The 15,333-nt window shown below is 43.5% G+C and overlaps 1 protein-coding gene across 2 annotated transcripts in view; it reads left to right on the top strand.

Moving 5' to 3' along the window:
- Positions 1–15,333, top strand: part of DOCK8 (dedicator of cytokinesis 8) — a 127,368-nt gene that overhangs the window by 68,318 nt on the left and 43,717 nt on the right. For both annotated transcript variants that reach the window (XM_034774195.1, XM_034774196.1), the window contains 10 exons: positions 2,986–3,103; positions 3,990–4,060; positions 4,811–4,949; positions 6,167–6,268; positions 6,981–7,076; positions 7,801–8,035; positions 8,678–8,842; positions 10,413–10,588; positions 12,155–12,250; positions 13,985–14,080. In XM_034774195.1, the coding sequence (XP_034630086.1) occupies positions 2,986–3,103; positions 3,990–4,060; positions 4,811–4,949; positions 6,167–6,268; positions 6,981–7,076; positions 7,801–8,035; positions 8,678–8,842; positions 10,413–10,588; positions 12,155–12,250; positions 13,985–14,080 (1,294 nt within the window). The remainder of the gene's footprint in view (positions 1–2,985; positions 3,104–3,989; positions 4,061–4,810; positions 4,950–6,166; positions 6,269–6,980; positions 7,077–7,800; positions 8,036–8,677; positions 8,843–10,412; positions 10,589–12,154; positions 12,251–13,984; positions 14,081–15,333) is intronic.

Here is a 15,333-nt window from a genome sequence, read left to right as displayed (position 1 = left end):
CCAGGGTCACACAGGTCACCATGGCAAAGCAGCGTATTGAGCCCAGGGCTCCCATGTCTTAAGCTAGTGCTGTAACCGCTGGACCATTCTTTCATGAACATTTTCTCAGAAAAAGCCACAGTGCCACAGATGCCATATATGGTACTGCTGAGCTGTTTTATATGTAGTTTATGATTGCAACAGTTACAAGTAGGATATGAGAAATGGTGGCAGCTCTTCTAAGCTTTATAGGATGCTTTCTGCTCAGATTGGTGCTGGCTAAACTGTTCAGAGCCTGCAGTTTGAGACAAAATTTTTGCCCTTGTTACCCAGTGCTAATCTCATTTCTACTGTGCTAGGTAGAGAACTGGTTAGGAAATCTGTCCTGCATTGTACAGGCAGAATGAGACACGCAACAGACAAAATCATGTAAATCAAGGTCCTTGTACCAGGTGGTCATTAATCTACATTAAACACTGACATTTGGCAGAATCCTAGCTAAGAAAGGCCCCCACAGCTGTCAGACCATCATAAAAACAACTTTCATAACAAACAGCCATGTTTTCCTCCATTGGGGCTTTCCTCAGAGTGGGATTGCACCCATATAACTGAATGGCAAATTTGGCCCATTGAGAGGTATGAAGTGAATATTTTGCTGCCGTTATAGTATGCAGAAATGCAACTTGTTGTTTGTAATTAACTCAATATTGTGGCAGCCCCACTGAAGTCAACTGTAATTTTGCCATTGACTTCACTGGGGTCAGGGTTTTACCCTTGGATTTTGAAGCACAGGCACCGACTTTCCAAAGTGCCGGGGGTCAGGCCCCACCCCCACTCCACCCTTCCCCCAAGATCCCAACCCCACCCCACCTCTTCCCACCCCTGCTCAACCCCACCCCGCCTCTTCCCACCCAGTTCCACCCCGTGCCCCGAGCGCGCCACATCATCACTCCACCCCCTCCCCACCAGAGCCTCTTGCATGCTGCGAAACAGCTGATTGCGGCAGGCGGTAGGCATTGGGGTAGGCGGAGGTGCTGATCTGTGGGGCCCATCACCTGGTGGGAGGCGCTGAGGGGATGGGGGGAGCTGATAGGGGGGTTAATGGTGGGTGCTCAGTGCCCACCATTTTTTCCTCATGGGTGCACCAGCCCCAGAGCACCCACGGAGTCGGCACCTATGTGAAGTACCCTTACGTATCCTTGGGCTTTGATCCTGCACTCTTCCACTCTGATAGCCTACCCTCCACTCCGCAAAGTCAATGAGGCTTTGTGCAGGTGCAGTGATCTGCTTATGTAGAGAAGCTTGCAAGATTTGGGGCTTAGTTAATTGTAAAGGTATACTGCATTTCCAGGAGGGAGCTGCATTTTTTTTTAATGTGTATAAACGTTAGTAAAAATCAATCCCCAAACCAGACACCAAGAACTACAGGTTGAAAAACTATTTAAGTGCCATCGTTAACCTGCTATTGCTATTGAGTTGTTATAATTTTGGCAAATGTGAGATAGAGTTGTTGAGTTTATTTGTTGAATATATATATATATATATTGCATCTCTGAGCATATCCTTCATTCAGAGCCAATTTCTATGTAGGTGAGAAGCAGCAGCCCTATCCAGCAATGCTCTCTATTTGTCTTGTGTTATTAAGAAGTTCTTATAAGCTTTGTTTTTGCTTTTTAACATTTGCAGACAATGTAGGCTCATTTTCCTGAATAGAGATTTTTGCGTTTCATTGCATAAAGCAGGAATGTTCATTTATTACGGATTCAGCACATTTTATTGCATGAAAATGCTCTTCATTTGTTTCCATATCACATTGCCTCATAATAAGCTATATTACTAGGTTCTGGAATGCTAGGGGAATGAAGGATTAGCTGAGACTCAATGTACCTTGAACTTTCCCTTCCTTGGCAAGGAAAGCTTTAAATGCTAGGTCTGAGTGTAACCAGATTTTTTTTTTTTTATTTGCCAGCAACTATAAAAGCAGACAGTTGCTGTCTAATGAAAGAATAAACTAAAACAAAGAAAAAAATCAGTGAAATACATCATTGCAGCTGGGGCATCCAGGCTGCTTTGTATTGATCTAAACAAAACATTAGGCAGATATGGATCAAAGATGGATGTATGTGTGTGTGTGTGTGTGTGTGTATTGTTTGTTGGTTTGAACAAATACCTAGTGAAATTCAAAGCCAAGTGAGTTGTTTGTTTGTTTTGTAGAAATCAATGAAACTCCTCTAAATCTCTCCTATTCACAGCTTCCTTCCCCACAAAAGGTACAGGCTCCTATTCTCCCCTGTTGATCATCTACCCTCCTATCACCTTCTACCATCTTCAGTGAGCATCTGAGTGGCCCTTGGATGACCATCAGATGGCATATTGCTGTCCTATATGGATAGATAATTATATATATATATATAGAGAGAGAGACATTTGTTTTAATTGTGGGCTGGTTGCTGGCTTGATGTCCCCCATCCCTCCATCATACATACCAATTAAGGGTCTCTTGAGAAGAGTGATGGGAACAAGGGGCTTCCTTGGCCCCTATTTTCCAGCAGCGGGACTGGTAACAGTTGTTCTCTCTGTCTGTCTAGCAAGCTAACTAATGTAGGTATATCTTTGCTATGGTATCTGAGTGGGAGTTGTATTTGTTCTCACATGGGAATGGAGATTTTCTTAGGCCCAAACACTCTAGCTTGTCTCTCAGCCCTAGAGTAAAAGGGCTGGGTAACAGGGTACTTTGGAAGAATGAGGGAATGCCGGGTTGCCCTCTCAAAAGCATAGTTTATCCTTAGGAATACCACAAAACAAACGTATTGCGCAGCACCAGAATCCTACCCTTTTCCAACAAGCGCTGTAGATAGAAAGAGCCCTTTCAAAGCCTTTAGTGTCTAGGTGGAATTACAGCATTGGGAGAAGAAGAACTGAGTCAGATGCGATGCCAAGTATTTTGTTCTTCAAAAGCAAATAATTGTTCCTTACTCATTTACTTTTCTTTTCTTTTGCTTCCAGAAATCTCCTTTATGTTTACCCACAGAGGTTGAATTTTGCTAATCGACTGGCCTCTGCAAGGAACATTACCATTAAGATTCAGTTTATGTGTGGAGAAGACGCTACCTGTGCAATGCCGGTAATATAGACTAAATAACAGGATCAGACATCTGTGGAGTATACTTAGCTAGCTGCAGTACGGACAAAACATGTGAAGGGTTGACTTGTGACCTCATGCTTCACAAACAGCCACGATTGTTTGTGGGCCTTGCACTGAAACCAGAATGGTTTCGATCACAGTGCTCATGAAGCATGCAGTTCACATCAGGAAGCAGGGCTAAAGGACTGAGGAACAGCAGAAGAGACTTGTAGTTAGTGTGGAACAGGAACATATCCTCCTGTATTCTCTAATGCTTCATGTATTACATGAAAGAGTAAACATTCTGTAGCTTCTATTTAAAAAAGAATAGCATTGCCTTATATATGAGTGCCATGTTGGGAACTCTACCAGTAAATCCACAGAGGTTCAGAAACCTGTTAAGAATGTTATATTCTGTGTCCCACTGAACTAATCCTGGGCACTATGAATACACAAATATCAGGTCCATCCATGCACAGCACTGAGGATAGAACCTGTGACCTTGACACTGGAACAGTAAACAGATCCACAGTGAGACAGAACTGGTAAACATCTTCGTATGCAGATAACTATTCCATTCAGCAGCCCAAGATATCTAGATATCTTTGTGTGTGTGAAACTATGCAACCTTGATGTTCTTTTAACAAAGTTTTCTTTTAGATGTTTAAATATACAGTATTGAAAAAAGTATTTAAATCTGAGTGTTCTATTTTCTATCAGCATGTTGTCATGAATGGGGTGTGTAATATATGTACATCCCATTCATGACAACCTGCTGATAGAAAATAAAATACTGTCATTTTTCAACATTTAAATCTTTCTGAAAGGTGATATAAAATTTGATAGCTATATGCCTGGTCACTATTACTTTTATTTTTGAATACAGATCATTTTTGGAAAGTCTTCAGGTCCAGAATTTTTGCCAGAGATGTACACAGCTGTCACATATCATAACAAGTATGTGTACTATTATTAATATTCTTTTTATTATATATTAAATACCAGTCATTTGCTCAGGGATGCTTTTAACTCTACATAGCTTTTAAAAATACTTTAATCCCCCCCCCATTCCACAGTTGACTAGTGAAATTCCATATTTTTCTGATTCCAAATACTGCTTTGAAGATTTGACGCATTCAAAATTGAAATAATCCCATTCATTGAAATCATGGAGAGTGGGGTGTATTATTATTATTATTATTATTGATGATGATTATATTAATTAGTTTTATTTTTCAGAAGGAAAATCAAGGATTTTCCCTATTTGAAAGTTAAGAAGTATGTCCACAAGTAAAAAGTAGTTCTGGGACTTTAGAATATTCCTCATTTGGGTGAATTAGTGGTTCCAAACAAAGCTAAATAGAAACACTCATGTGAATTTGGACCCAGAATTTAGGTTTTATTAAAACAAGTGTATTCAAAACCAAAGATTAATAGAAGGCAGTTTCACAAGTGTGGAGAGAAGAGACATCTGAGGCATCTCAATGTGCTCTCTCCATTTCTGCAGTGCAGCTAATTCATAGATTTATGTTTACGTATGAGTACATCATTGGCCTACTTGAGCTAATACACATCTTGATACATCTAGCTATTTGGCTAGAGATTTAGACCACTCATATCATAGTAGTATCTGGGCCCCTAAATGCAAGTTAGCCTTCCGGCCTGTTTCGTGTTTCAAAATGTGTGTGTTTGGTATTTTTAAAACAGGTCTCCTGACTTTTATGAAGAGGTGAAAATTAAACTGCCAGCTAAACTCACAGAAAAACACCACCTACTGTTCACATTCTACCATATCAGCTGTCAGCCAAAGCAAGGAGCATGTGTAGAAACCCTCCTGGGATATTCAGTAAGTCACTTGTGATTTACACTTCAGCTTCCTGTGCACACAGGCCTTTTGTAGACATAACTAACTAATTTCCTCACTTAGTCCCCAGCCGAAGTGGCAAGAACACTCTATCTTGTTATTAGAGAGACAAGGTGGGTGAGGTAATATCTTTTATTGGCCCAACTTGTGTCTGCCATCCTGGGACCAACATGGCTACAACAACACTGCAGATATCCTGTTATAACAATTTCCAGACATGAGTAATAGGTCTTGATTTTAACACTCCCCAGCACCCACATCTGCATTCAAATGTTATGGCTTTTGTGGCTACATCAAAAGAATTAACAAACACAGGTACAGATCACAGACTGGATCAGATGCCCTAATCCTGCAAAGAATTCTGCAGGTACTTAACTTTACACACTGAGAGTGGTCATAGGCCTTGGCTACACTTGGGGATTCACAGCGCTGCCACGAAGCGCGAGTGTAGTTGCGCCGCCAGCGCTGCGAGAGCTCTCTCACAGCGCTGCAAGTTCTCCACCTCTCCGAGGGGAATAGCTTGCAGCGCTGTGAGCGAGCGTGCAGCGCTGCAGGCGCTGATTACACTGGCGCTTTACAGCACTGCACTCGCTGTGCTCGGGGAGGGGGCGTTTTCACACCCCTGAGCGCAGCAAGTTGCAGCGCTGTACAGCGCCAGTGTAGCCAAGGCCTCAGTGAAGTCTGACCTTATGTCATGCACTGGCTCTTATGTCATGCAGGCAGCGGCGGCTCCAGGCACCAGCGCTCCAAGCACGTGCCTGGGGCAGCAAGCCGCGGGGGGTGGCCTGATGGTTGCTGTGAGGGCGGCAGTCAGGCAGCATTCGGCAGCATGCCTGTGGGAGGTCCGCTGGTCCCGCGGATTCGGCAGCAATTCGGCGGCGGGTATGCCAAAGCCACGGGACTGGCGGACCTCCTGCAAGCATGCCGCCGAATCCACGGGACCGGGGACCTCCCGCAGGCATGCTACCGAAGGCAGCCTGCCTGCCGTGCTTGGGGCAGCAAAAAAGCTAGGGCCGCCCCTGCATGCGGGGGCATGATGACACTTCTGCAGATTTTGGCAGAAATTACTGTGGAGTCCAAAACAGTTCTGGTCGATATCTAATCATTGTTCTGTTGACTGTAATTATCACAAACTAGATAAATAATCATACTCTCATGCAGTAATGAATATCACTTTGTTTTTGCCTCATCTATTTCAGTGGCTGCCAATTCTATTAAATGATCGTCTCCAGACTGGACATTATTGTCTTCCTGTTGCCTTGGATAAGTTGCCTTTAAACTATTCAATGCATTCTCCAGAGGTAACAAACAAAATAGCTAATAGATACTATTTCCCCAGTTAAAGGGGCATTGTTGGTATTTTAGGCTCCAACATTTGCCTAACTTGATTTGAGGAACCCTTCCCTATGCTTAAGCAAATCAACCAACCAATCAACCAACAAAAAGATTTTAAAGAAAACCCCTAAACCAAGTGGCTGTGCAGTCATGCACTTGCTTGTGGATGCCAAAATAATCACTTGCTAGTACAGGCCCTACAGACCTCCAACAAGCTCCATCCTTGGGGTTTGGGTCATATGACCCTTAATACTCTCCTGCTACTTAGTGGCTCAGAACATCCAATTATCCCACAGTGTATGGGAGTGTCACTGCCTAGAGTCTTCAGGAAAGGTGTTGCCAAGGGTGGAGAAGCAGGGATCAGGCTCCCCCAAGAAGACAATGAGGTGGAGGACAGAGCCCTCTAAGAAAATATTGCTAATGTAAAGGGGACCAGACAGATTCAAACTGCATCACTGACCCCAGTCTCTCTGGCAGAGCAAACCAGAACCCCATGCAGAGTAGTGTAGAGTGGAATAAAGATGTGGAATAAAAAGGTGATACCTGAAGTACATCTAATTTGTAACTAAAAAACACCCTTAAAAGCTATGTGCACTCTATGTAAACAGTATTTGCTATTTGGCTACTTACAGGAAAAAGTGCTAAGCTGATCATCTTGTTATTTTATCTTTAACACAGAAAGTTCCATCACAGTCACCTCCAATTAAATGGGTCGAAGGGCACAAGGGGGTGTTTAACGTAGAAGTGCAGGCTGTTTCATCTATTCACACTCAGGTAAAGAATCTACATCCAATCTTTTAGAGTCATAGACTTTAAGGTCAGAAGGGACCATTATGATCATCTGGTCTGACCCCCTGCATGCTGCCGGCCACATAGCCGTCCCTATCCTTTCCTTGACTCTGCTGATGAAGTCCCCAAATCCTGTGTTTTAGTGACTTCAATTGGCAGAGAACCCTCCTGCTAGAGATCCCTGCCCCATGCTGCGGAGGAAGGTGAAAAACCTCCAGGGCCTCAGCCAATCTACCCTGGAGGAAAATTCCTTCCCGACCCCAAATATGTCTATCAGTAAGACCCCGAGCATGTAGGCAAGAGTCTCCAGCCTGACCCTTGTTAGCCATTATACTATTTACCTACCATTGCTCGGTATTCCTCAGCTAATATGTTTTACCATTAAACCATTCCCTCCATAAACTTGTCTAACTTAATCTTAAAACCAGACAGGTCCCTCGCCCCCACCGTTTCCCTCGGAAGGCCGTTCCAATATTTCACATGCAACATAAGCTTCATTTGAAACAGACTACTGGGGCTTGGATAGCTGAAGGGACTGGTGAATGGGATACAAAGCTCTTCACCTCTTGGTTGCCCGTTCAAATTTTGGTGACTTTTTTACTTCTTAGCCAACCATCTCTATTGCTCTGTGATTGTCTGTGGCTGCAGCAGTACAGAATATGCAGTAACTGTGCAGCGCCACATGCTGAGTATTTGATTGTATTCACAGGACAACCACCTGGAGAAATTCTTCACTCTGTGTCATTCTCTGGAAAGCCAAGTCACCTTCCCAATTCGACTGATGGAACAGAAGATCACAGAGGCTACCCTGGAACACGAGTTAAAACTCAGCATTATTTGCCTGAATTCCTCCCGCCTTGAGCCCCTGGTCTTGTTTTTACACTTGGTGCTGGAGAAACTTTTCCAGCTGGCTGTGAAGCCCATGGTTATAGCTGGTCAGACAGGTACATATTAAAGCATGGGCATTGACTAACAGAATAGCAGTAGGGTTGGAAAGGGCCCACAAGCAAACCAGGTGGGTGGATGGAGACATTTTGCTAAATTGGCTGGCTCTAGTTTGATATTAGCTGATTTAGCTTCTAGAGGGTATTTATGGGGCTTTGAGATAGGGGAGTGTTCAACTTCCTGCAGCTTATTCAGGAAATCAGCACGTCCTCTGTACCCAGGTACAGTATCTGCTGACTGACATTTATATCAGTCACCGAATATCCAAAGTTATAATCAATGCCAACACAAATTTTGGAAGGGATGTAAAGGGGCTTAAGACGATGTCTGACTATTAGAGATCAGATTAGGAAAAGATCTATGTTGGGGGAGCAGATTAGTCCATATCTGCCAACTGCAGAGTTCTTACACCTTTCTGTGAAGCAATTCATGCTGGTCACTGCCAGAGAGAGGATACTGCTTGGATGGATGTTGGGTCTGATCCAATCTAGCAATTCTGATGTTTCTGTGTTTAGCTTTGAATTTGTTAAAGTGTAGATTAAACAGTGAATGGATTAGATGTTAGCTGCTCAAAGAATGCCCTGTCTTAACTGAGTTATGCCCTTTAATGCTGAGACTAATTCTTTCCCTTTGGTTCACAGCCAATTTCTCCCAGTTTGCCTTTGAATCTGTGGTCGCAATAGTGAACAGTCTTCACAACAGTAAAGACCTGAGCAAGGACCAGCATGGGAGGAACTGTCTCTTGGCATCATACGTCTACTATGTGTTTCGCCTTCCAGAGCCTCAAAGAGATATTGCCAGACTAGGTATTCTTGTTGCCTTCTCCATAAAGTAATTCCCTCCTCCCTGACCTGCCCCAACCCCTCAGATTGTAGGTAGCACGGGTGTGACAGCTCCTGACATTCGGAGTCATTTGTATTCAGAAGGAGCAGAATTTAAAAGATACTTTAATGTATAGTCCATGCAAGAAATAAGAGCGAGGGCAACAGTGCAATGGGTGCTATAGGGCATGATGGTGCCTTTAGGAGAAGCCCTGAGCAAGCTGCACCACCCCAGAAGTAGTCTCAGGTGGCATTGTGCCCTGCTCCCAAGGAGTGGTTACATATCTCTCAGCCTGCAATGGCCCAGATGTGGGACATGTTGTCTGACAAAGACACACACAGACCTGTTCAGGTGGGAAACTTTAAAATGTGGTGGGATTCCTTTCTTCGGTGTGACTCTCTCTCTGGAACCTCCATTTCTGAGTGAGGGGACCCCGATTTATGTGCCATGTTGGTAACTTTCAGAATAAAATGAGTGACATCCCTCAAATTGGGGGAATGGGTAGTGAATCATAGAATATCAGGATTGGAAGGGACCTCAGGAGGTCATCTAGTCCAACCTCCTGCTCAAAGCAGGGCCTAATCTCCAACTAAATCATCCCAGCCAGGGCTTTGTCAAGCCTGACCTTAAAAACCTCTAAGGGAAGAAGATTCCACCACCTCCCTAGGTAACCCATTCCAGTGGTTCACCACCCTCCTAGTGAAAAAGTTTTTTTCCTAATATCCAACCTAAACCTCCCCCACTGATCTATACCAGTGACTCCCTTCTGATCTATACCAGCAGGAAATTACTTCCCTCCTCCCGCCCTCTGTGCTGGTTCAGCTATTCTGGAAAGAGCGTAGGGGGATGGGGCCAGGCTCCACCCATTCCCCACCTACCTGCTCCAGGGAGGGAGTAAGCAGATGAATAACCCTTTGTTTTCCTACATGCCTGGACCCAAAGAGACAGGGGTGAGAGGTGATAGGGAGGGGGGGTTTATTCCCCTGCTCACGTGTGTAATCTGAGCTCTTCTTGAATATTTGGCTGACGTTGGGATGTGGTAAATATCAGGGCTTATCCACACCTGGAAATTTACTGAAAACAGCTATTCCAGAATAATCATTCCTGATTAGCTAGTCTGACACATTTCTGAGTGTAGACAAGCCCTCAGTTTCTATCACCTACATCAAGGGTGGAGATAGAGTTTTGAGCCCAGATGTGTGTACATCAGTCTAACGTGCAGCAAGGGACTAACAGCCTGTCTCTGAAGTGGAAGGAGAAAGGAAGGAAAGAGAAACTGCTGCTGTGGAGCTGTTGCTCTGATCTTCCTCTGGTGTTCTCTGTCTCGGTGCTGTGCTGGACAGCTCACCACCCTTCCCCTAACTCTGCATCCTCTGGCTCCGGGCCTAGTTAGGTTATCAAAGGTGAGGTTGGTGGAGCGGCTTTCAGAATCTACATGCTGTTCTTGCTGTGTTTGCTTTAAGAGCACAGAGTAAAACTGGCTTTCATGGGATCATAATGTGTTAATATGATATCCAGTCCTGATTTAAAAAAAAAACGTCTTCCCGTGACCAGGTGCAGCAGGAAGTACCAATTTGCCAGAGTCTCGTTATTACACATTTGGGCGCACCACAGCTGTGTCTGTTGGGTCCAGACTTCTCCAGAGCCGGGTAATGAGCTGCAGCAATCCAGATATTCATGGTACACAGACTGCTACTGATGAGGAAGTCAAAAATATCATGTCATCGAAGGTAAGGGAGGAAAAGAAAGCTTGGTAGCTAGAGATAGGGTCTAACCCAAAACCCAGATGAAGGACTCAGATCCAGACTCATATATGCTGCATATGCCACCAAGTCTTGCTGTTCATCTGGGCGCTAAAACAGCAAGCTAAAGCTCTGGTGCCAAATCTTTAAGTCCTTTCTCAGTGTCCCAGAGAAGTCAACAGTAGTTTGACATCAGTAAGGTCTTCAGAATTTTGTCTCTGGATGGATGGATTTTGTCTCCACTGCAGGATGTGCATATTTTCAGATCTCTAATTCTTTTCTTGTGTTCTGAAAGATCTATACATAACAATACCTAGGGTGTTTATGAGGGACTTGATCAAGCTCTTGTTCAAGACAATGGAAAGAGACTGTTGTTGACTTCACTGGGGGCTGGATCAGGCTCTAATGAGGGTTAAACACATCTTACAAAGAAGAATTGTTCTTCTAATGCCGAGAGGGAAAATATTCCATTTCTTCACAGCCATTTTTTATAAAATCACAGTGCCTGTTTAGTGCTGAATGTGTGCACTTCAAGTGAGAGACTAGGTGGGATGTCCATCATCAGCACAGTGATTTTACATCAGCTAGTATGGGCACCAAAAGCATCTGCTTTGGTGATGAATTCTTCTTTTGTGAGTCCTTAATTTGCCCATTGAGTTAAAGTGAAACATAAACTGATTTTCTTCTTTTCCTTGTTCAGAATTACATAGATTGTTGATGTTAATTATGTGTAGCATAGTGCTTTTGCAGTGCTTTGTTTTCAAACTTGATTATAAGGCACTTTCTGAATCTGTTCTCCATCCAATGGGCATGTGCATCTCCAATTAAAACGAATGAGACTTATGTGTCTAGCTCGAGGGAAATAAAACAAAATAAAAGAGAAGAACTAGTCATATTTGCAGGTTATGAATATTTGATTTGTTTATATGGATGTATTTATTCATCCATATCAGTTTTTAATAGTGTAGACTTGTATTTAATTGTTTATGAATTTTACTCCTATTTCCTGTGTCCTAAAACATAACTCAGCTCTAGAGTTTTTTAATTTACCTAAATTAAAACAAAGTTAACATGTAGGTTATTAAAGCTGCATCACATTAATAACAACATTGCAGGTTATTAAAGCATGCATCACAGCAATTTACAATGCTTGGGTGAGTACAGCCATTTCACCACCTTTTAAATGGACGTTGTTTTTAATGAAAGAAACTCCCAGCTGTCATTTTATTTGGTGGTTCTAAATATGAAATTTCTTTCAAGAACAGCTCTTGTTGAGTGGATGAATTAAGAGAGCTTTAAAGTCTAAATGCAATACTTGCGTAGGCCACGTGGTGGAGGTATTTACATTACTTTCCTTTGAATTCCAAATCCTGGCACTGTTTCCCTCCCTCCTCCCTCCTCTCTCCTCCCCCCATTACGGGGCATGTGTGAGAGAGAGGATGGTAGGGGAGATTTGTATTTTTTTTTTTTACAACTAGCAGCTGACTCTCCTTTGTTTAATTAATTAAAATCTCTCCCGCTCCCCCCCCCCCGGCTTTTGGCCCTTTTCTCCAGGTTGTAGATCGCAGCTCCAGTCGGATGTCTTTCTATATTGACCCCACCAACGACACATCAAATGCATCTGTAAGCCCAAGACCATCCAATAAAAAGGTAGAGTGCCACACAATGCGAGAGCAATCTGAAGCCTGGCTGAGAGCTGTTAAACAGCTGCTAAAACAAACTTTGACAGTAACACTTAGATGAGGTACAGGGGAAAGGGAAAGAATTAATTTATCAGTTTTGGCAAATAAGCTTTGTGCCATAAAAGTTACGTTTATACCAGGGAGGTTGACCAGTAGATAAATTAATATATCTTCATTTTTGTATCAACCCCCTCAATCTCAGGCTCTTTAGATTCTGTTTCCCAAGTAGTTCTGGCAAGTAATAGAATGCTTTACAGGTCAATGTATATGATTGGAGACTCTTTACTTTGACTTGTAATGATCATAATGGATCAGTGTTTCCCAAGGTAAAGGAAGGGGAGTGAAGGACTAGTTGTGGTCTGAATTCACTAAATTGGCTTTTCCCCTGCTTATAGTCTTTGAAACCAACCCAATCTGTCTCTCTGACCCAAAGTACATGTTCCAGGGTAGCAGTTATTAGGAACATAGGAACTCCCATTCCAGATCAGACAAGTGATCCTTCTAGTCCAGTCTGCTGTCTCTCACAGTGACCAGCAACAGCTGTTTTAGAAGAAAGTGCAAAATACCCTGCAGTAGGTAGTTAAGGAATAACTTTCCCACAGGGGAAGTTTCTTCCTGACCTCTGTTAGAGTTTGAGTTATGCCCTGAAGCATGAAGGTTTATATCCATTCCTAATTATTGAGGGATTAATTATCCTGTCTAATGTAACTGGAGATGTTCCCATTATCCATATAAATATTCAGTATCTCTACTTGTATATCTTTTGTATAGAGAATGGACCATGATGCAAAGTTTAAATCTGGATCTGAACTTCCTAAAAGTTTGGGGTGCTTGGATCTGGGTTTTCAGTTCAGAGTCATCTTTACACAGTATTGTTTTCAAGTAGGATCCAGTGCAAAGATCTTGCTTTAAGGATTCCTTCATTCCCACTCTTTAGCATTCACCATCTTCCCCCCAACCTCAGAAACGCTAATGCATTACATAGAAGTGCTCAGAATCAGTATAGCAGGGGTAGGCAACCTACAGCACGCGTGCCAAAGGTGGCACACGAGCTGATTTTCAGTGACACTCACACTGCCCAGGTCCAGGGGGCTGTGCATTTTAATTTAATTTTAAATGAAGTTTCTTAAACATTTTAAAAACCTTATTTACTTTACATACAACAATAGTTTAGGTATATATTATAGACTTATAGAAAGAGACCTTCTAAAAACGTTAAAATGTATTACTGGCACATGAAACCTTAAATTAGAGTGAATAAACGAAGACTCGGCACACCACTTCTGAAAGGTTGCCGACCCCTGCAGTATAGGCTGCAATTCACGCCCTAAACACATTGCCCAAAGCCCATGAATTATGGGCTTGAGTAATGGCTGCTTCCCATCTGCACCTTCATTTGGTGATTCCTCAGCACTGGGTGTGGCTACAGTGACCCCTCACCCCACCTGTCCCCATCACACCTGTCATACCAGCTTATTCAAAGCAGCAAAGGTGTCAAGCTCTCCAGCATATATGGAGTGCAGAGGCCTCCGTGCCCAGCAGCTCCTTCCACATCACCCCCCTCACACAAAAGGCCACTGTAGTATGGAGGGCCTTGCACACACAGAGTGAATTTCACCCACACAGTATTGGATTGAGGGGTCAGTGTTGGAAGATGAGTTCAGTTTAAATCATTTCTCACCATGCTGTGTTTGTTGCCTAGCATTTCCATGAAGAGCTAGCACTGCAGATGGTGGTCAGCACTGGGATGGTGAGAGAAACCGTCTTCAAATACGCCTGGTTCTTCTTTGAGCTGCTGGTAAGATTTTGTTCACAGCATTATATAACAATTGAGAAATTAAATGCCATTTGTGCCCAAAGCCACAGATGCAGATTTGTTGCTGTCTTAATCACCTATACCCCCCAGTGCATCACAACCCACAGTTTAGGAACATGCTCAGACTGTGTGTGTGTCTGTCCGTCCGTCTGTCTGTCCGTCCAGCTAATCTTCCCCATAAGAGTGGGCCTGAGGCACACAGTGCGGACTGTCCTCCAGATCTGAACCTCCCTAAAGTTTGGAGGTATCGGGCTAGGGGGTTCGGTTCAGATCCAACTCTCCATGGAGCCCTGATGACTCCAACACATAAACAGAAAAATCAGCCTTGCGGGAATTCTCTGAAATAATTTATCCTAACTGTAGCCAGCAGGATCTGCCCAGGGTTGAGGATTCAAAGAACCCTGCTTATGTTGTGCACTCATTGGTCCACAGCTGGCAAAGCACTGCAAGACAACAGTCAAGCTAGTATCTGTCCTTCATTTCAGATGAATACCAATTGCCATTTTCTCCACTCTGGTAATAGCATAGGCCACTGCCCGCAGTGCCTGAACTCCACACACTGAGATTCTCCCGTGCAGGCCTGAGGTGACTGACGTCACTGAAGAATGGTCTGACTTATTGGTGAACACTGGCAGCAAATAAACCGTTCAAAAGCCAGCCAAGAAGTAGGAACTCATTCAAAGAGTGATACCCCAGGCCTGTCATCACGAGGGATCAGAGCAGCAAGAACCCTTTGTGAGCACAACAAGGACCCACAGTCTGCATTCTCTCCGATCTCAAACTCCTGACCAATGATCTTCTCTTTCTTTCTCATTATTGAAGCTATGACTTAACTGTGAGCTTTGGATGCGTGAGGGAATGCAGGATAGAGACTAGAAAGTGAATGGGTCAGGAATGGAAAGGTTTTTCGAAAACGGATTTGACCTTTCTGCTGCTGGCTTCTCGCACCCCGTCTATGTGATGGCTGAATGTAACACTTTCCTTCTAAGTACCAATGTTCTGTGAGAATGTCAGCACCTACATGAGAACATGGCTGTTCAGCAGGGGTGGTGTGCTTTGCCACATATATTTGGTAAAATAGGAATTTATAGTCCAGAACTTGAGCAGAGACAGGGTCTGGAGTCTGTTGTACTTTAAGAAATAAAAAATAAATAGGTGGCATGTAGGGAGAAATTGAATCTTTTCTAAGTGTATGTAGCACCTCAAGAGTGGAGAGTGTGTCTGATGCCTGGAAC

The sequence above is a fragment of the Trachemys scripta genome, chromosome 6, assembly GCF_013100865.1.
Source record: "Trachemys scripta elegans isolate TJP31775 chromosome 6, CAS_Tse_1.0, whole genome shotgun sequence".
NCBI classification, from domain to species: Eukaryota; Metazoa; Chordata; order Testudines; family Emydidae; genus Trachemys; species Trachemys scripta.
This window is presented reverse-complemented; position numbering and strand designations above follow the sequence as displayed.